Source organism: Aphelocoma coerulescens, chromosome 3 (genome assembly GCF_041296385.1).
Source record: "Aphelocoma coerulescens isolate FSJ_1873_10779 chromosome 3, UR_Acoe_1.0, whole genome shotgun sequence".
In the NCBI taxonomy this organism is placed as follows: domain Eukaryota; kingdom Metazoa; phylum Chordata; class Aves; order Passeriformes; family Corvidae; genus Aphelocoma; species Aphelocoma coerulescens.
The window spans coordinates 44,166,054-44,187,044 of NC_091016.1; the positions used below are offsets into that span (position 1 = coordinate 44,166,054).

The 20,991-nt window shown below is 40.1% G+C and overlaps 2 protein-coding genes across 6 annotated transcripts in view; one reads left to right on the forward strand and one right to left on the reverse strand.

The window, feature by feature from the left end:
* The window catches only part of HEATR5B (HEAT repeat containing 5B), a 57,757-nt gene extending 45,369 nt beyond the window's left edge, over nucleotides 1-12,388 (reverse strand). For 2 of the 3 annotated variants that reach the window (XM_069010001.1, XM_069009999.1), the window contains exons 1-10: nucleotides 11,840-12,388; nucleotides 9,470-9,638; nucleotides 8,825-9,036; nucleotides 7,115-7,223; nucleotides 6,023-6,172; nucleotides 5,370-5,541; nucleotides 4,833-4,990; nucleotides 3,620-3,869; nucleotides 1,914-2,069; nucleotides 242-492 (exon numbers count right to left, since the gene is read on the reverse strand). In XM_069010001.1, the coding sequence (XP_068866102.1) occupies nucleotides 242-492; nucleotides 1,914-2,069; nucleotides 3,620-3,869; nucleotides 4,833-4,990; nucleotides 5,370-5,541; nucleotides 6,023-6,172; nucleotides 7,115-7,223; nucleotides 8,825-9,036; nucleotides 9,470-9,595 (1,584 nt within the window). In that variant the 5' untranslated portion in view covers nucleotides 9,596-9,638; nucleotides 11,840-12,388. The remainder of the gene's footprint in view (nucleotides 1-241; nucleotides 493-1,913; nucleotides 2,070-3,619; nucleotides 3,870-4,832; nucleotides 4,991-5,369; nucleotides 5,542-6,022; nucleotides 6,173-7,114; nucleotides 7,224-8,824; nucleotides 9,037-9,469; nucleotides 9,639-11,839) is intronic. The other variant, XM_069010000.1, reaches the window with a different exon arrangement.
* Nucleotides 12,389-12,449: 61 nt separating this feature from the next.
* GPATCH11 (G-patch domain containing 11) lies at nucleotides 12,450-20,966 on the forward strand. 3 transcript variants are annotated; one of them, XM_069010004.1, is made up of 9 exons: nucleotides 12,454-12,865; nucleotides 12,962-13,188; nucleotides 14,012-14,053; nucleotides 14,133-14,253; nucleotides 14,952-15,042; nucleotides 16,203-16,307; nucleotides 17,116-17,197; nucleotides 17,757-17,842; nucleotides 20,809-20,966. In XM_069010004.1, exons 1-8 carry the CDS (start codon nucleotides 12,819-12,821, stop codon nucleotides 17,810-17,812), a joined length of 771 nt encoding a protein of 256 aa, XP_068866105.1. In that variant the 5' UTR covers nucleotides 12,454-12,818; the 3' UTR covers nucleotides 17,813-17,842; nucleotides 20,809-20,966. The 3 variants fall into 3 exon arrangements, with proteins under 3 accessions (XP_068866106.1, XP_068866105.1, XP_068866104.1); XM_069010003.1 differs by lacking the exon at nucleotides 20,809-20,966 and having other exon boundaries at nucleotides 17,757-20,802; XM_069010005.1 differs by lacking the exons at nucleotides 16,203-16,307; nucleotides 17,116-17,197; nucleotides 20,809-20,966 and having other exon boundaries at nucleotides 12,450-12,865; nucleotides 17,757-20,802.
* Nucleotides 20,967-20,991: the final 25 nt, after the last annotated feature.

The following is a 20,991-nucleotide window of genomic DNA, read 5'->3' on the forward strand; positions in this document are numbered from 1 at the left end:
ATTTTTCAATATTTCTATTTCTTTTCAGCAAATTTGAAAGAGAAAGAGAGGAAAAATGCTGTTAAATATTGCAACTGAGGTACTAAAAGCATGTGCTCTGGCCACTACTCTCGCACAAGGCACAAGCTCAACTTCAATAATGCTTTAAATCATTAGCATGCCAGCCATTTTGCAAAGCTATTACTTGTAGATAAAAAGGTATCTTTTAGTACACTCACAAATGAAACACTCATTATCTCACCTTTCCTTTGGCATGAGGAATGCCTAGAGGACACTGATGCACACCACCTAACAAAGCAGCCATTGCAAAACTGTAGCCACTAACAGCTTCAGGGGAGGTCTTCAGATTGTTGAGTCTTTCTGCACATCTATCTAAAAATGGAGTCAACTGAAAGGGCAATGCCACAGCTACACACCGCAAGCACCAGGCAGCAGCCAGTCGAGCGGCCATGCTGGGATGAAGAAGAACTGAAGTTACTGTCTCCAACAGACCTGCAGAAAGAAGAGTTTACAGTCTTTAACTTAAGAGGCACTTCTTAATATACATTTGCTTTTTAATACACACAGACAAGTAAACTGATTCGATACTACACAGCCAATGTGGAAGTTAAGAAAGTCAGAATTAAAGTACTTGTATTTGCTGACTTTGCCTTTTCCTTTAAGGAAAGACAATAGTTGTTACTAGCATTATGCTGCTCCCCATCTGGTTTTGTCAGCAAAGCTGGAGCTGTCAGAGCCACAGCGCTGACTCCTACTACTTGAACACTGAAAAGAGGCAGCAGTGCTATATAAGAGAACAGGCACTGGATGAGATGATTCCCAAAATGTTTTACAGATTGCCAGTAACAGAGGAACAATAACACTGATCTTTGGGTTTGCTTCACATTGTAGCCAAGCACATGCTGTAGATATCACTGACTGCTGTACTCAGCTTTTGACATGGTGCTGCCTCCCCTCCAGCAAGTTAATATCCTTCTACACTCTCCAAACTTCTATGCCTACCTAATCCCACTTTCTAACTGAACCCTTCAGTCCAATCTGTCTCCACACCAACACTTTCTTTAGTCCTGATCTTGGCAAACTTCTACTTCAAAGCCCCCACTGCTGCTTCTTTTCTCTGGAGCTAGTGAACAACTTCTACCTGCTGAGTTCACAGCAGCTAACAGAAATAATACCGAGATACAGTCCCCTCTGTTCTTATGGGACACAGCTGCCAGAAGGAATAAATATGAGCACAGTCTTCTCCACTCCAAAGCTGGCATAAAATCAGTACAGGAAGAATGTCACATGCAACAAGACAACAATCTCTATGATGAAATGTCTAAAGGAGCTTGCACTTCCAGTGGAAAAAACACAGGCATCCACAAACTCGAAAAATGCAAAGCTGTAGCACTACAGAGTAAATGTGGATTCAGATACTGAAATGAACAAGAAGAAAATCCCACACAAACCCTAGTCAACTTCAGCCAAAGAACTACTACTTTTAAGGTAGCCTACCAACAGCTTCATCTTGAAAAAATACTTTTGCCTCCCCACAGAAATTTGGTATTTAAAGGCAACAGTTTTTCAGGAGCAAATATTTCAGACCTTACATAGCAAAACAATGTATTTCCTATAAAACCATTATTGTAAACAAACCAATACTAAAAATTACCACTTTACTCACCCTAAGAAAGAGCTCAGACAGACTCCAATCAAAACAGCTGTTTTAAGCCTTTGTCCAACTAGAACTAAAGTTAGGGTACTAGACACAGTGACCTGGACAAATGTAGCTGTCTGGAGTACTACAGGAAGTACCAATTTCATAGATATATTTCTTACATATTATTCATTTATTATTTAACTAGATTTAATGATATTTCATATTCATTGATTGAATGCCTCAATTAACCTATTTCAATTTATTTGCATACCAATAGAGGGTTCTTGAATAAGAGGAGATGCAGTGGCATTCAGACTCTGAACCAGACTACCCAGTTCCTGGAGGGCACACACCATTACGTGCTGGCTTGCAGCTACATCAGCAGCTCCTGATTTATTTTCACTGTTAGCATCATTCACTACTGCTTCTGCAAAAAAGAAAAGAGTGTCTTGGTTAACTACCATTTGAATCACACCTGAGTACTCACAGGACAGAAAGTGACAGTTTCATTTTGACATCAATCCTACATTAAAACAAAACCATAAGTCTGGTCATAGTGAGAACTCACAAAGCAAATATGCTCTGCAGGGAAGGAGTTTTATAGCTATCAGCCAAACCCAGCTGTCCAAAGACCATAAAAAACAGATGCCCCGCAGTTACTACAGATAGCAGAGCACTAAGAGGTAGGATAAACAATGTAACATAGTAAAAGCACTTATACAAAACACACAAGCTGTATATGTGTATCTATACACACCAACGAAATACACAATCTTGACATATCTAGGTTCTGCATACAAATTTGCATGCATATATTTTCAGTGAAACTAAAAAAAGAGACCTTTAGTAAAAAATTAATCACAATCTCTAATCATCTCAGAGTTATCCAATTGAGTTCCTTAACCCCACTGTATGTTCTCCTACACAATATCCCAGAAGCAGCAACTGTCTCTTCAAAAAGGGACTTCAGTATCAGCTTAATGTTTGTGTGTCTACTGCAGAACAAATTTAGAAAACAGTCTGCTGTACATAAAGGGAAGCAATTACTACCAAATAAAAACCCTTCCCATTTTTCATCAAATTCATGAGAAATCCTCAAAAAAATTAAAGTTCTTCAAACTGTCCAAATACACAATTGAATTTTCTGCAACTTTGACAAGGTGGAAGGAAGAGTAATTTCTGCAACTGTTTCCTCTCAGACACAGCATTTTCAATAGACTTGTTTTCCTGGAAGTAATACTTACAGTAATCAGAAACCTTTTAAAGTTCCATGCCTACCCCATCAAAAAATAGCTATGAGAAGAACCTGCAAAAGTTTCTAAATCAATTTCATTTCCATATGTTAAACATTTAAATTCAAATTACATGGTAGCAGAAAAGAAAGATATGTTTGGCAAATAAAGAGACGTGTATTTCCAATTTACTCTTTCAATCTCCAGCTTGAGCTAATTCCTTTCATAAGAAACAGATGCCAAGAGAGTTTTGTTAGGCCTCTTAGTGATTACATATTCTGCAAAGTTTTGCAGAGGGGTCATATTTTTCTTCTCTAATTCCAGTCTTCTGATTACATCATTTTTGTCACAAAATCCAATTGGATATTAGTAGGGATATTAGTGGGGGAGACACAAGGACCTACAATATCTTGACCTACAGGACTTCCTACACTGTTAGTAAAGAACTCTGCATGACTTTCAATACAACCTATCCCAAGATAGATGGCAAATGCATAGTTTTCTTCTCCACTTCCATTCTATGCTTTTGCCATTGCATTTGCTATCTGGGATAACAAGCCAGTGTCATACAATCACTTTTCAAGCAGAACTTAACCTTTGAACATTTGAAAAAGAAAGCAGATGAACTATCATTTCCCATAAGAACAAAATTACTCCTCACAGTAGAAGAAAGCTGAAAAATGGCTGCCTCAGTAAAATGACAATAACTTTCAACTGGTCTTGAATGAAGAAAAATGGTTCTCACCCACTGCCTTCATTTGTTTACCAATGGCTTGACATATTTCTTTGGCAGCTGCAATCTGTGCTTTCTCCCCCAATAAGCTGCCCACTGTTGCTCTCAGGATGAAGGACACACATCTTCGAGAGTAAACAGCCTCCACATGGGTCTGAGTTGCACGAGGATGGGAGACCAGATCAAGTACATGGGACAAAAACGTAGCAAAGTTGCGCTCCAGCCACTGCCCTCCTAATGTTGTAACAAAGACAACGTAGGCCTGCAAATTCAGAAGTCACACAGCAACCCAATTAAAACAGAAACAAAAGACTGTGTGAGACTGCAGCCAGACTCAAGCATAATGCACTAGAATATCAACACCAGTTAGCAATGAGCAACCCTAATGAGGTTACTCAGCATGAATCAATTCACTATCCAGATCTTTGCTGCTGAAACTCAACTTTTTCCAGTACCAAGAGTAGCCCCTGTGATGCACAAAATACTCTTCGGATGACAGCAAAAAAAACCCCAGTTCATTGCTTTAAATGTGCCTCTTTCTGAAAATTTAAGAACACCATGTAAATAAAAGCAGCAACACCAATGCGTTCCAGTCCACAATGAAAACCTGGCATATTCACCAAGTTCACCTGAAATAGGCTGAGAAAAAATAAAGGGTTTCACAAAATAACCTATGATCAAACAATCTGAATTCTGGGAAGTTACTGTAGCATACTGAAATACATATCAGAGTGAGAATGTCTGAATTTGAAGAGATGCTGCCACCACCTTTCTCTCTCAGACAAGAGGAGCTTCCACATTCATCAGATTTCATCTATTCATGAGAGATATATGGAAAGAAGGAACATAGTTTAACTAATCAGAGCTGCAGCTGAGAGGGAGCCACAAAAGGGTAACAGAACATCCTCTCTAAAAAGAAACTAAATTTCAAAAGGGAACTGAAGTCTTTAACATATGAAGTTTTCAAATATTTTTGCAAGTTAATCTCACCTAATATACTCTGACCAAATAAGTTTTCCTTAGGTCATATTTTAATCTATTGTTACTGCATAGCAATAATAAAAGTAGATAGGTGAATGATACCTCATGCACATCTCATAAAACGGAAGAGTCAAATTAGACCTGTAAGTCAACTTGTACAGAAATACAGGACAGAAATGTGTCTTTTTCCTACTAAAAAGGTTACAATTATGATAAATTTTACTTCATTAAAAAAATGACAAACCTGGGTAACACCAACTCGCACTTCCCTATTGACAGATCCTCCTACTTTTAACATCTCTCCACCACTCTTCAGGAAACCAGATCCTCCTCGCAGAAATCCTGTGGCCATGAGCTCCAAGACCTCCTCAAGTGTGGCTCTCTTCACATTTTGCCGCATCACTTTTTCAAAAAGAAACGTAATCATTTGTTCCCAAAGTTCCAACCAACACAAGCAATGATCTTGAAATCAGACTTATTAATTCAAAACTGTCACGCAAAAATAAATCTTCCCAATATTTCAGAAAAAAATTCACTTGCATGCTTAAAAAATAAGCCACTTCTCACAAGTGATTTTTGATAGCTTGCTCTGTCTTTTCCTTGTATGACTACAACAGAGATTCTGCACTCTTTCAGCTTATTGTTTGTAAAAACAAACAATCCATCTACAAGCTTCCATCTACTGGAACAACAAGGTGCCATGCAACACTGTCATGTAACGTGGTACTGAAGGTGCAACTAAGTCTGCCAATTTAGAGACAGAATCCAGAAGGGCTCGTACCTGTTGCTTGTTTTGGTATCAGTGCTGTAGCCATGACTGTCCCCAAAAGCTTTGACACTGCAACTCGCACACCATAGTTTGAGTTTTCCAGAGCCTTAAAGCACAGCGTTGCAACATTCTCTAGTTCAGCTGTCCACATAAACACCGCTTCATTCTGTAATTCCAGCAGACACTGTAGGAAAAATAGACTTACTAAGCACCAGGAGACCAGTCTTACATTTTATCTAAATATCAAACTGCAATCGTCAGGTTTATTCAGCAAATATTTTAATATGAAAATTTTAAGAATTAATTTACACACACTCTCCACATGCCAACTATCTTAGCTGAGTAAACAATCAGAAGAGTCATGGAACAGGCTAATACATAAATGAAAAAATTAAAAGAAAGCTCAACAGAAGAACCATGTTACCAAAAACCTCTCCCACTGAGGCTCACAGATAATATATTCTATCTCGTATTTGTTTATTAAGTAGGGAATATAGTACCTGTGAAATAAGTCAAATATCTGAGCCTGCAGTGTAAACTAGTAAGGACTTACCTTGTCCAACTAATTATCAAATTTCCCTTCCCAAACAACAGGTCCCAGCTCAACTGCAGGTACTCCCCAGTCACAGCACAAGAATTCCTATGACTGGTGAGAAGACACCCACCTTAGCCACTGCACACCGTACAGCCATAGATCTGTCTGTCAGCAGAGACCGGGCGTTCTTATAAATATCACGGTGACAAGAAGCTGCTGCTCCTCCAAGTCCATTGAGGACTTTCTGCAAACTCATCAGAATTTCACTGCGGCCCTGAGACTGCACACACACAAAAATAGTTATGCAAAAATCTGGACACAGCAGTTACTTTAAGAACCAGGTGTATACTTTTGCATTTTCCTGCTTGTATGCAGGAATGCTTTTGCGAACATTGAAAACGAAGGCATATATAATGGATATGTAGCTGATTCTAAATAGAAGTAAGCACTACACACAGCTTTACCTGAAGTCCCTTAGTTGTCACATAAATTGAGCCCAGGAAACCCAACAAATTGGCTCTAGGTAAAATGCCCCTGCACTGCCCCAATATTTATCAACTGCAGATTCAGAGGAAAAAAGAAAGAGCAGCTGATAGGAGGGAATGGGAAGCCCAAGTAAGTTAGCAGCTTCATGCTGTACCTGCACAAAGGCAGGTACTTACAATCTGAGAGCACACACACAAAAAACCAAATAAATAAATAATCACACAGGTACAACAACACAGCTGAAGAAAATAGCTGCCACCACAAGATCCACACAACCAGTATTCCAACTTGTCCCAACAGAGCTATTTGCACAAAACCAGACCCACTGACAGCCCAGGATACATTCTCTCGATATTACGATACACTCTCTCTTTACAGGGCACAATGTATTCTGCTCACATGCAGAGTAACAAAACTTCCCTGCAAAATTTAAGTATTCATTATTAATTTTTAACAACTTAATATTTACTCAGAGTACATAGGCATAAATCCTAACACAGTAGTTAGAAACTACAGATACGGTAATTTTTGAATTTTAATTACTGATGCCACTAGGAAGCAACTATTAGAATATTCATACAATAAAGTCTAAACTCTCTGCAGTAGACTTGAAACTAGCTAGGCAAGTGATCTATAGCCTTCAATGCAGAAGAAAAACAATCCAGGAAATCTGGCAAACAGGAAACAGGTTTCAGTTTAAATGGAATTAAGACCACATAAATAAACTGAAACTTACCTCTGCACTTTTCAGAGACTTTAATAGATTATTCACAGTTTCTGGAAAAGAACTACCCAGCATTCTGCCCATTTTTTCATAAAATGCTCCAACACATGCCACAGCAGCCCTATGAGAAAATAGAGATAAAGAGTACACACACTATTATATCATCTAAATTTAAACAAATAGTTAAATAGAAATATATGTTTCAATCAACACTGATGAATAAAAATCTATCTGCTATCCACTACTTATACTGGCTGTTCAACAAGGCGCATTTAAATAATTTTTTTGTTTACCAAAAAAAAGTAACAGAAAAGTTACCAGCTTTTAGGAATACAAATGTATTTGAAAGGGTATTTATTACTACAGGATCCACACATAGAGTGAAAAATTCTGGAGAAAACAAGATGACCTGAAATCTCAGCAAAATTTGGGTTTAATGTTTCAATAAGCTGTCTCTTTTCCAAGCACCTGCAAGAAAACCCATACCCTGTAATATATCCTGACACATTTTTGTAGATACTGAATCATGGGGTTTTTTCAAGACTAAGAACTTAAAATGCAGAAATTATTGCATAACACAAGAAAATTTACAGGCACTGTAAAATGTCTGGATCCATAAACAGTTATATACATGTTTTTCTTGCCCTGCCATTTGAGCTTAGAAATATTTAATTTACACCATATTGCAGTTACATACAGAAATTGTTCCAGGACAGTCACAAAAGCAGTCCCTGAAAACATGCACTTTTTCAACACAAAGGAATGAGGCTTCTTTAAAATCGGGAATTGCTGGATAAATAGCATTTTAGTAAAGTTGTGTCACAAACTCACTACAGCCTCCGCCTTAAGGGGCATGTGTCCATTAAAAAACCTTCTGGACTATGAGTTGGGTAGCATAAATTTCAGAGCATATTATAGTAGAAAACCCTTCTCACTTATAAAAGCTCCTCACAGAGGTGAACAAGAGCTAGAAATAGGACAGTATTTGCCCAAACAGTGACTATTTCAGATTTTACTGTTAAATCCTATTGTTGTCATAATATCTGAAGGCAAAACCAAATTAGGGTTCACTAGACACCATGAACAGATGAAGCAGTACATGGGAAAGTACCAAAAACAGTTTCAGTGGAAGTTGTTTGTGGCATTAACCAAACTCCTACCAATAAGACTGCTCCTATCACTAAAGACAGGCTGGCTCATACACACATGCACACACATATTCATGTATAGAGACTCTGCTTGAGAGACCTGTGCAGCTCACCATGGCAGAGGAATAGAAAAGGCAACCTTTGAAAGAGAAAAAAACTTGAATATTTGGTGACAATTCTCAAGGCACAGATAACGCTCTGGTTTGACAATCTGCAGGTTCCACCTTAAATGGGTACCTGAGCACAGTCAGCAGTAATTCCACTGGTGGAATGTCTTCATTGACTGTTATCCTCTCCATGCCATAAGCATGTGAAGAGTCATAACATAATGCCTGGCCCAGAGAAAAACATTTCACTTTCAGATAGCCACGTATGTGTCACCTCTGAGTCCTGCCTGCACAATCTCAATTGAGAGCTTTTCTCTGCTGTCTATATCAAGCATTATACAAACTCCAAACAAGTACACAAAATATAAGCAAACATAGCATGCACACATATAGGCAGATTCTTCTGTAATATCCAGGACCACTTGGCTTAAAAATCATTCCCCTTTCCCCAATAATATTGAACATACAGTTTTGTGGGCAGGTAGGCTGCAGTGTCATCTTTGCTCTTGATGATGTCATTACACTTGTCAAGTGTCTGGAAGACAGTAAATGTATCTCCAATGCTGTAGAGAGCAGCAAGATTTTTTGCAAGTAGCTTCCGTGTGGGTGGCCCAGGGGAACTGCTGATGAGTCCTGTTAGCTGCTCTACAAGTTTCTTCTGTTTCTCCTTGACATCTGTCTGTTAACAGACCAAAAATAAACAAGAAAAGTAGTTTAATCCTCTGTGTTGCCTCTAAGACTCAGAAAAATCTACAAGAAATGGAAGTAAACCTTATACCACTCCCAACTGTATGTAACTCAGCAAATTGCTTGTCTCAGAGAGATTTGAGATACATTCAACAATAACAGACAGATGCTAAATGCTCAGAATTAGCTGCTATCCTATTTAATTTTTACTTCTCAAAAATACTTACTAGCTGCCTACTAACTGCCTACAATTAAACACTAAAATCTACAAATTAGCACAGAGGCTCTTCAGGCTGAATCTGAAACCATACAGCTACCATCTGGCCATTACCTGTCAACTTTCTGTGGCATGAAATTAATACAAATGCTTTTTTAAAGAAAGCTTCTTTAAAAAGAAGAGGGGGAGGAAAACTCCATAAAATTACCTTGTTGGCAGCTACCAGCACTTTATCCAAAAATCTCAACCACTCAAAGATAAAGACTGGTCTCTTTGCTTCTGTGATTTGAGCTAATGCTTCCTCGTTCAGTAACAAACTATGAGCCAGCTCCATAATGGGTTAAATTCCAGTTTTATTGCAAATTCGTGTAGAAACTCTAAAATAAAAATGTAAATATTAGTATAAAGTATAGTACATCAGTACAAAGCTTTGAAAATCAAATTAAAATATTCAGCTTGCTTAGACTTGTCTTAGCTAAGTAGTCCCACATAAAAGCTACTCATATTTACAAACTGAGTACATTAATTAGTATTCCAGGAAGCTGTTAATTGCAAAAAGAGCACCTACAGGCAATTTCAGGGTACAAACTCTTCGCCAAGAAAAATATACTGAAATCCCTGTTCAAAGAAGGTAAAGGAATCATCATCTCACTGTGTCCTCTTACAAGAAAAAGGACGGTCACAAATCAAGACCCTTGAGAGCACACTCCCGAAGCTGGGTATGAACTCGGCCCCCTTCTCAACACCCTTCAAAAGACAAGCTGAGAAGATGAGCCTACCACAAGTAGGAATTTCCAGCCCACACAAGTTTGAGAGAAGCAGGAACAGCGATAGGATTTGGCATCACTGACCTGAGATTTCCCAGATGCCACTAGTCTTGCTTTAAGTGCTGGACAAATGAGCTCTCTGAAATCCAGCAAGCCTTAGGTGTGACAGCCTAGAACACAAGCAGCAGCCAAATGACTGCAGGTTTCCCCAGCAGGCAAAATCCTGCAGATGGAACACTGGAGATCCTGCTCAAACAGTCAGTGCAGGCTGGCATCAAAGCACTACCAAAAGCACACTATCAGCATAAACTAACACTCTGCCAACTTCATCTTAGCAAACCACCTGGAAAAAAGTGTAGCTGTTCAATGCAGAGCTGACAGAAGAAAAAAATCCACAAGAATTACCTAAAACAACAGTAAGTCAACCATCTTCAGCAAAAAGAAACCCGAAAGGCAGAAAAACAACCCAACCCCAAAACCTGAATGCAGTGATGCTGAAAGTAGGATCTCAGGCAAAACAGAGAAAGCAACACAACTAAGGAGTATTACGTAAGACATCAGCTTTCAACAGACATCATCTTTTGACAGCTGCACTGCTCCACTTGTGCTCTCAAGAGCTCACAGCTGCTTCCTCATTCATGGTCAAAATCAACAAATTCTTAAAGTCAAATGAAGTGACTTAAATTGATTTTTTTAAGCAGTCCCCAAATGAGACATTAGTAAGAGTGACATTAATACTGTATTACGGTTCTAAATCCACCTTAATGATTTGGTGCTGATGAAACTAAAACATCAAAATGTCTTTAATGTTAAGGTTGTTCCCTGCACTTCAGGACTTTGCATATTTTTCACTGCATACCGGTACAGTGACAGATCAGCAAAGGTGGAAGAGCCACGTATGGAAGCACAGCCCTCCCTAACTCCTCCAAAGACATTTTCTGTCTTTTTCTTTTTTTTCACATTTATAAAGAACTGAGAAGGCATTGCCTGTCAGTAACTCAGACACATCACCTCAAAACACCTTTACATGAGAGCAGAGAGAGACTCAATGAATGATGGCACTATGATTCTTTGGATATCATCCCAGAGATCTGCACTGCTTGTCACACCCACACAGCACATAAGTACCATAAGTACTGTTGGACAGCACAGCTCATTATCCCTTTCCCTCCCCAAATAAAAGGTTGCATTTGCACCTGGCCATAAGAGCCATGAACACCTTATGCACTTTACCCACACTCCTGTACCTCTTCATCTAAAATGTAGGAAACACAAGCTCTAAGCAACCAACCCTGCACATACATTCAGCTGTACTGATGAAGCACAAGGAATCAGACACAAGAACAATTACACAAATTTTCAGCTAACTGAAGATTCAGTCTAACACAGAGCTACTTACATAGACAATCCAAAGCTCACTTACACTGGCCAAAGGTTTGCTCCAAAAAGCAGTGAAAACCCTAACGAGTTCTACCGATCCTGGTAAGTAAGGACTGGGTCTTGCTGTGCATGTTACAAGAAATGCATAACACGGTGATCGCCCAAAGGATGCAGAGCCAAAGCGGACCAAAGTCAACCAGCAGCCAGTGAGGTATGTTGGAGCATTATAGAGATAAGAAAACGTTCAGATGAACTAAAATTCCTTTCTATTCCCCAGCTGTTTTCCTATGCCTAAATCAACTATCTGTATCTTCATCACGTGTACACCTCAGTGGAGTGTGAAAGCCGAGAAACAGGCAAGTTTAGGCGAAGTGACACACTTCGGAAGGACGCCATCAGGTGAAAAGGTTTTCGTGCCTGGGTGCTCCTACCTGTATCGGCTACTTTAACACGCTGTAGCAGCTCTCAGGGCACCACGCCTGGTTCTGAAAACCCCTCAGGAGGTAATGCCGCGGTGCAGCGCCAGCCGTAAGGGCACGATGTTCATGCAATGATGCAGAGGAGACGACACCGAGCGAACGGTGCCCGCTGCCTTCCAAGCACGCAGCCCCGCACGCACACGCGCACACCGACCCGCACACGCCGCCAACGCCGAGGGGAAGCGCGGACCCTGCGGCCCGCTCCGCCGCAGCCCCCCGGGCCGCACCGGGCCGCTCACGGTCACTTACGCTCCTCCCGTGCGGCGGCCGCGTCCCGCCAGCTCCGGGCTGCACCAGCCGCGACACCGCGGCCCCGGGGGCCGGTCACGGACAGGTGTGGGTGCGCTGCGCCGCGCTCGCCCCCGGCCGCGGCACCATCACCGGCGGGTTCCGCCGCTTCAGCCCCCGCCGTGCCCAGGTCCGGCGGGCGCGGAGAGCTGACACCAGCGGCTTTGCCCCAAGCCCGGCCCCGCCGCAGCCCGGCAGCGCGGAGGCACCCGCGGCCGCGCAGCAGGAAGCGGCAGGGGCGCAGGCGCCGGCGGGCGGGGGCGGCCCCGCGCAGGCGCCGCGGTGCGGCCGGGCCGGGCCGGGCCGGGCCTGGTGGGTGCGCGGTTCCTGCGGGTGCTCCCGCCGCTGTTCCCGAGGCTGTGCCTGCTCCTGGCGCTTGGCTGCAGCTCGGCGCGGGCTCCCGGGCGCGGAGCGGCGTCGCGGCCGCCGGTAGCGGAGCCCGGAAAGACGCGGTGTGGGCGCGGAGGGGGGCGCGGGTGCCCCGGGGCTGGCAGGGGGTGGCCCGGCCCGGCGGGTTCAAGAGTTTTCGTCCCTCGGCCCCTTCGTCCCCCGCCGCGCAGGGGACGCGCAGAGAAATAAAATGCTCGGTAACACGCACGGATAGTGTCCAGAGGCGAGGCGTCGGCAAAGAGGCGTGCTAAGCATGGAGGGAGATGAAGAGGAAGACTATATGTCTGATTTATTTATTAAGTAAGTATGTAGTTCTTCTTTTTCACCCCTCTTAAGTTATTGTAAACATGTTAAAAAATAAAAGCGCTCATGTTTGCTGGAATTATTAACTCGCAGGCAGGATGTAAGGCCAGGCTTGCCCATGGTGAGGCGGGTGAAGGAAGCTCTTCAGAAAGAAGAAAAGCAAAAAGAAGCCAATGAGAAAAACAGACAAAAAAGCATAAAAGAAGAAGAAAAAGAGAGGCGTGACTTGGTACTGAAAAGTGCATTAGGCAACGAGAACAAAGGCTTTGCTTTGCTCCAGAAGATGGGCTACAAGAGCGGCCAGGCCCTTGGCAAAAGTGGTAAGTTTGTCTATCTCTGGAAGCATGTGCCTGTATTCAGCTATACCTTAATATCTTACAGACTGCAGCTGTCACTTCATTTTTTGACAGGTCAATAAGTGCCTCTCAGAGAACCATAGCATTATGAAACTGTGAAGGTGCTGTAACAGAACAAAATATAAGAGCAAATTCCTAAAACTGGAGTAAAAATAGTACAGATTATTGAGGGGTGCAAGGGAAGAGCAGCACTTGCAGCTCAATAAATGCACTTCCCTACACGCATGTCTACAGGAATTGCATTAAGGATGTTTTGATGGTTTTGCAAAGCTAATAGTGTTCCAAAAACATCAAACCTTCTTGAAATTTATAGTTGGATTCTGAAAAAGAAATGGTGCACACTGGTCTACCCTTATGAAGCCTTAATAGATGAAGTAAAATCAGTAAAACTGCTGTGCCAGTTCAGTGTCTCTAGCAGACAATCACAAATGAACTGGCCCAGACAGATTCTTTTTATTGTTCATCATTGTTGTGAGATTCCAGAAGGCTGTAACAGTCTTCATCACAGGCATGTAATACCTGTCATGTCAACACCATTTTCTTTCAGTTTGGTCCTGTCATGAAAAAAATACATAGGATTCCAGCAGACAAGCTGGAAAAAGAGAGGGAGTTCCAGTACAGCTGTGTCATTTGTAGTGCACTAAATGTACATTGATTGGGTGATTTTCAACTTCCAAGCAAAAAAATCACAATAATGGCAAAAACAGCTTGCTGCTTGAATACACTGAACAAATCATTGTTTGAGAAAAACTTGACTTCTTAAATTGACTTATTTTTTCTCTCACAGGAGAAGGCATTGTTGAACCTATTCCTCTGAACATAAAAACAGGTTTGTGGTGCTTTCTGATTTATTCAGTTGGATATCAGAGCTTCTCAACTGCTTACGTTCATCTTTTGAACTGCCATAGGCAGAAGTGGGCTTGGTCACGAGGAATTAAAAAAGCGAAAAGCTGAAGAAAAACTGGAAAACTATAGACAAAAACTCCATATGAAAAAACAAGCAAATGAACAAGCTGCAGATCAGTTCAGGTAGTGTCATATAACTGATATTCCAAGCAATGTCTGAACAAGAATTCTTTTTATGTTTGAAGTTTGGTTTTTCTTTTAATGTGCTACTATTTTTGAATGTTTTGAATGAAAGGTTACATTACAGAGTAATTGTTTCTCAGTTCTAAAGGAAAAGTAGATGGACACTGTAATGCTAAAAGCATGTGCTGCATCATTTAGTTTTGTAATTGTTAATAATGAAAACAATATACATACTAACTTTTCTCAAGTCATATGCAACTTTTTAAACTGGAGAAACGTATCATCTTTTAAAATATAAAATCCACAGATATTCCCAAGAAGTGTTGGTACAATGGTTTTGAAAATCAGGATACAGTTTTTAAGGTTGTACTGTTTTTGTTTTCTCCTGATTTGCTTGTAATATATGGAGAAGGAAAGCTTAGGGAAGGCTGTATCTTTTGCAGATTTTTCGTAAACCACTTTTTTGTGTCTTATGAAAACCTGATGAAGAAACAGTGTAGTGTGGTCAAAGAAGGTATCTTGAAGGTGTAACTGCCAAGAAATAATGTCAGAATGACTTCTTAACTTCAATTTTGTCCAGGTCTGAGAAAATTAATAGGAATAGAGTCTTAGATTTTCTGGTTTTAAAAAGCTGTGGACTAGAATGCATCTGTCACTGCGTGTCTGCCTGCTTATTGATCTCTGCTTGTTCTTAACAGAGTAAGATTCAAAACCAAACAAGAAGAACGCAAGATGGAAGGGGACCTGAGAAAAAGCCAGAGGGCCTGCCAGCAATTAGATATGCAAAAAGTGAGACCTGTGGGGTTTTCTGGGGGGTTGGAAGGAAGACTTAAAGGTTAGAGATACAGGCTACAAACAAACTAGTGTTTCGGTTTCTGAAAGTTCTCTGAAATTGTGGGGTAACTAGCCTGAAGTCTTGATGTTTGGCAACACTTCAGTCCTCTTAAAATATTTCAAAGTATATGTTTGTACCATTAAGATAGTTGAAGGTGCACACTAACCTCATGGTAACTTACATGAGGATGTGTGGTTTTGCTCCTGCATTCTTGTGGTAACTTCTGAGCTGTTTGCATACGGTAGCCAGTGTCAGGCCATCATAAATAATGGTGCTGTTTGCTTCAGGTGAGGGAGCAACATCATCACACAATGATTGACATTGGGAATGGACTCTGAAAGTCATCTTATTCAGCCTTCCTCCTCAGGCAGAGTCTTGAGGAGCTTGTCTAGCACCAGGCCAATCTTCAGTATCTCTTAAGAATGGGCATCATTATTGAGGGAATCAGCAGATTTACCAAACCAGCATTAAACAAACAATCAAACAAAAAACCCCCCACAAAACTAAGTACCTTCCACGTACAAGGAATAACATGGGTAATAGCAGTGAACTACTATACATTTTTGCCACTGGAAAAATTCAAGGTTGTTTTTTTTTTCCCCTCTATTAACCTGTTAGAGGTTTATACCACCTCACAAGTTCTGCTGATATTGTTCAATACCACTTAGTTTGCTTCAAATGAAGTCAGCTGAATTAAGCTTAGATCATCTTTGTTTACTCTTCTTTTTTTAACTTTACCTGAGGTGAATTAGGAACCATCATGTGATCTCTTGATAAAATATCTTGGGGCAGCACGCTAAACATGCTGATAAACAAGGGTATCTGCTCACAAGCTTGGTTGAGATTATGTTGCTGTGTAGCTGTGCACATAACAAACAGATGAAATAGAACTAGGTGTTAGCATTAGCATGCATTCCCTTGTTTAAAAGAAAAAAGTGAATAATCCTTGTTGTAGACTAATATACTTACCTACAGCTTTAGTAATTCTTGGTTATGCTACACATGTAAGTTTTAAAGCCTAACAACTCACTTACTAGAAATTGGTTTTATCCAGCATCTTAGAAGAAAACCTACAAAGACAGATAACTTTCATTTAAATCCCTTCTTATTTAAGGATATTGATGTTCCCAAGGAGACTTGGTTTTGGATAGAACCTGAAGAGGAAGACAAAAAGGATGAGGAAGACAAGGAAGATGAATGCACAAGCTCAGACTTAAGTGTAAGCTCTGCAACTGAATTAGTGGCTCGATTCAGAATTCATTTAATACTCCTTGGAACAGTATGTGTCCATACATACATACATGTATACAGGATATATGTATACATGTTGTTTTCCATGCTGTAGTAAAGGGCCTCTTTGCAATCCTAGAACAGTGATTTTTTTACATAATTAAAATGTAAATATACAGTTACATGATAAAATATAAAACATTAAACCACTGATTTATTGCTCATCTGTTTTGAAAAAAGTAGCCTAGAAATTAAATTCCAAACATTTTTGTGCCTTAGCCAAGATAATGCAAGACTACAGTTATTTGCTTTTGAGTTTTAATTTTGGATGCCTCATCTCATATCTGAGGTTGAAGTTTAGAGTCACTAATTAATTTCTGAAAATGTTTCACAGATTATCTCAAGATGGACATCAGAAATTCACATTTTTAAGAACTATATTACACAGCTGTTGTTAGCCTTATGTGTTTGTTTGGCAGAGATTAGGTGTGAAAAAATCCACAAAAGATACCATATACTTGAAATCAGGTAGCTAAGTAATATTTCTAGCTCTCTCTTCAGTGCAGGTTTCTTAGCTGGAAAGAAGGAGGAGCAAACAACAGCCATTAATTTTCCAGAGATCATGAATTCCTGTGCCCTATTCTACAAATGTGGGAAACGTCACATCTTACTGACCTACAGTATTGTGTAGCTTTTCCATAGCATTAGGTTAAACACTTTATTTTAGCAAACCAGTAGCTCAAATTGTTTTATGTCATGTCAGCTCCAGATCATTGCATACCTGTACATATCTCTAGGTATCAGAAAAGCTACACATCCTGACGGCCTATTTGAGAGAGGAACACTTCTATTGCATTTGGTGTGGGACGACCTATGAAGGTGAGAGTGAACCAAGCTTTTGTAGGTGCTTTACTTTGCTTATCCAGCTAGACTCCAGCTGTAGAGTAGATCCTTTGTGTTTCTCTTACTGGAGTCTTCTTAATCTACCTGGCAAATTTACCTTTCAGGCTGCTGGTTTTTGCACAAAGCTTTGTACATACTGTTACTGTTAGCCAGTTTTTACATTTACATGCAGAAAAACCAAAACCAAACAAGCCCACAGACAACGAAACACAGCCAACCATACTGACATTTATTTGAATTTCTATTAATACTAATTTAGTTTTGAGAAAATGTAATTCAGATATTAAAACCAATACTATAAAAAGCTGCGAAAGGTGGCAGGTGTTTCTGAAACAATTAGAATACCATCCAGTTTCACAGCAGCGAAGAGAGTACAATTTGTATACACTGTTTTAAAACGAATTGTAAGAGTTACTAATTTGCAAACCTTGAATTCTACTTAATCTGTTCTACATAGATTCTAGAAATACTTAATAGCAACCATTTTTCCTCCCCTGAGCTGCAATTACTCACTTTTTCTCTGCTTATCCTGTAGACTCTGAAGATTTATCTTCAAACTGTCCTGGAGACAGTGCTGCAGATCATGACTGAAGCCTATCTAAAAGAAGGAGCCTTAGATAAGTATGTATAATTCATAGTATCTTTTAGAAGGCTTGGAGCTGTGCCATACTCAAGAATTCATACCAAAATATGCAGAAGAAGAGTTTAAGTTGACAGGTTAAATTCGTATTGTCTGCTTGATGCAGTTTAATAGGACTTAAAACTTGGTATTTGTAATTGAACTAACATAACTGAGAGGTAGGTTAAGTCTTTCACATCTTTGTTTATGCCCTGCCCAACTGATAATAAAATTCAAGTTTGAGTAAAGAAATAAATATTGGCTAGTCACTGTATTGTGTAATGTGTTAAACAGGATTTTTTCATCTTTACAGAGATGCCTAAATATCAGACTGATTTTGCTTACTGTTGTCACTGTTGAGACGGTCACAACACACATACACTCTCTGCCCCGAGCAATGGCAAAAAGCACGTTTATTATTTACACAACTTCTTTTATAGCCTTTCTTAGCCACATGTTCATTGGCTACAATACAATACTATTGGTTGTCTATAGTGTACACACATTCTTTGCTAAACATCGGCCAGTATCCTCCCTTTTGAAGCTGTTGCAACTTCTTTCTGTTGTCTGTCTTCTTGCTTCTGCAATTCTCATGGGTACAGACTGATTGTATCAGGGGAAATGTCTGCGAGGCCTTCGGAGTACCTGTCAGTTCCCACAACTATCTTAAACTTGGTGGGGAAAAAAAAGCTTATGAAACATGATAGTGACATTACTTGAACCAATATTCTTCTGTATATAAAGGTGCGTATTTTGCATGACTAAATAGAATTAGATCATGATGTTGGGTTTTCATTTTTTTACATAAAAATACATTTTAATAGACCTTTTATTTTTAGGCAGCAGCAGCTGTATTTGTAACTACCCATTTATAAAAAGGTAATGCTGAAGTATACAAATACTATGCAGGGAAAATATATCAAAAACTACCAGGACAAACTCAGTATTACTAAAGTGCAAGAAGGTGATGATACTACCAGTGCTCTGTCCAAAAACTGTAAAGGAAATTCAGCCAAAAGATTGTCACGTTCCAATTTTCATATTATGAATAGTTTCATAGAATTGTTTCGGTTGGAACACACCTTTAAGATCATCAGGTTGAATTATATGCTAATTCTATCCCAAGGGATGCAAAAGAAGAGAAAGCAGAAATAGCAGTATTTTGTCTTTGAGGGTATATAATTTCTCATAGATCTTGACCACTGAAAGAAATACTAATTAGTCTACAGTAGTGAAATACTTTATGTACTCCAGTCAAGGATAAGGTCAGGAAAGCATAAAGCCCTGACAGAATTCAATCTGGACAGGGATGTCAAGGAGAAGATCAGATTCAAGAAAACTACAGAACCCAGAGGTGCACAGGTCCATGTGACCTGATGATACACATCCACTGGTCCTGAGGGAACTGGCAAATGAGGTTGCTAAGCCCCTTGAGTTGAGGTTGTTCAGCCTGAAGAAGAGCAGGCTCCAGGGAGACTTAGAGCAGCCTTGCAGTATGTAAAGGGGGCTGGCAAGAGAGCTGGAGGGGGACTTTTTCCAGGGGCATGTAGTGACAGGACAAGGGGGAATGGCTTCAAAGTGAAAGGTTTAGATTGGATATTAGGAAGAAATTCTTTACTGTGAAGGTGGTGAAGCACTGGAACCGGTTTCCCAGAGAAGCTGTGGATACCCCAACCCTGGAAGTGTTCAAAGCCAGGTTGAACAAGGTCTTGGGTAATGTCATCTATGGGAAGGTGTCCCTGCCCAGCCAGGGCAGGGGCGTTGAAAGTGGATGATTTTTAAGGTCCCTTCCAACCCAAACCATTCTATTATTCTATATATGTGATTCATGATAAAGAGAAAAAAAGAGAACAGTGTAATAAGGCCTTACAAAATGATGTACAATCACATTTCCATTTAGCAACAAATACTTGCACAGAACATCAATAATTTCCCTAAGAATATAAATACATTCATCTGTATTATTTCTTTTAAAAGTGGGTGACTGCTTAACCCATTTAACATTTCAGAAAAAGCATACCGTATTGTGGGAATATATATTACCTATTTTTTACTTAGAAGTCTCTGCTCATTTGCCCTTATGGAGTTACATTGGCCCCACATCAATGAACAGTTTGACAAGATAGAGCTCAAAGACAAGCACCTGAAGGTCCAGTGTGCCTGTCTTTTCAGCCTGCTCCCCACACCACACACAGTACTTTGAGTTCAGGCAAGGCTGAACTCTGAAGGATATAAAAGAAGAGTAGCAGAGAACCTGCTGTTCCCTTTTGTGGGGCTGGCAGTGGACACACCAGAGGTATTCAGTACAGTTGTTAAGGGTTAGGCATGCCTCAGTATTACAGTGAGGGATTAAAACCTAGAAGCGTTTCAAGTGCTCTCTCAGCCTAGGATTTCAAATGGTTCCTACTGAGAAAACTGGAGAATTTTACTATATTAATAGCACCTTAAGTGTTCCTTTCCAAAAAAGACAACCATCAAAACCTAAGTTTTTCAAAAATTGAGATTTGTTCTAAATTAGAATTCCTAGAAGCAGAATGTTTAACATTTAAATTCTTAAGAAATCCTTATTTTACAAGTTTATCTTTTTAAATTCCATAGCACAGAAGATGCTAGATCATCAGCAGGTGTGAAGAGATAAAAAAGCTCCCCTTAAAGTACTGAAATTCAGTGAAGAATAACATGCACCTATTCCTAGTATCCTTTCTACCAAAACTAGTCTTGGTATTAATGGGAGCATTCCAGTACTTAGTATCACTGAGCAAATCAGAAAGGTTTGAGTCACACCACCACAAAGCACTTCTTCCATGGAAAGCAACAGATAATATTAAGGGATAATGGATGCAGCACATTCAGGGATTTCCCACAACCAGTTAGCACTTCAGCACATCAACATATCTAGGGGAAAAGGACTAGGTTCTTTTACTTATTGTACAAAACAGCCCAGCTCACCCACAACCTGTGTTTCCAGGTAAAAATTGCAAGTGATTTCTTGCAGAAGTGCCCTGTCCTGGTCTGCAGCTGGTGGATATGAATGGTAATGTGGCCCAGGAAAAGACACACCCCAAATCTTGCTGTTGCTTCTGACATCTGTTGTCATTTCATCAATTGTAATAAATTCATCAAACTCTGGATTTAAACACAGTCTGAAAGG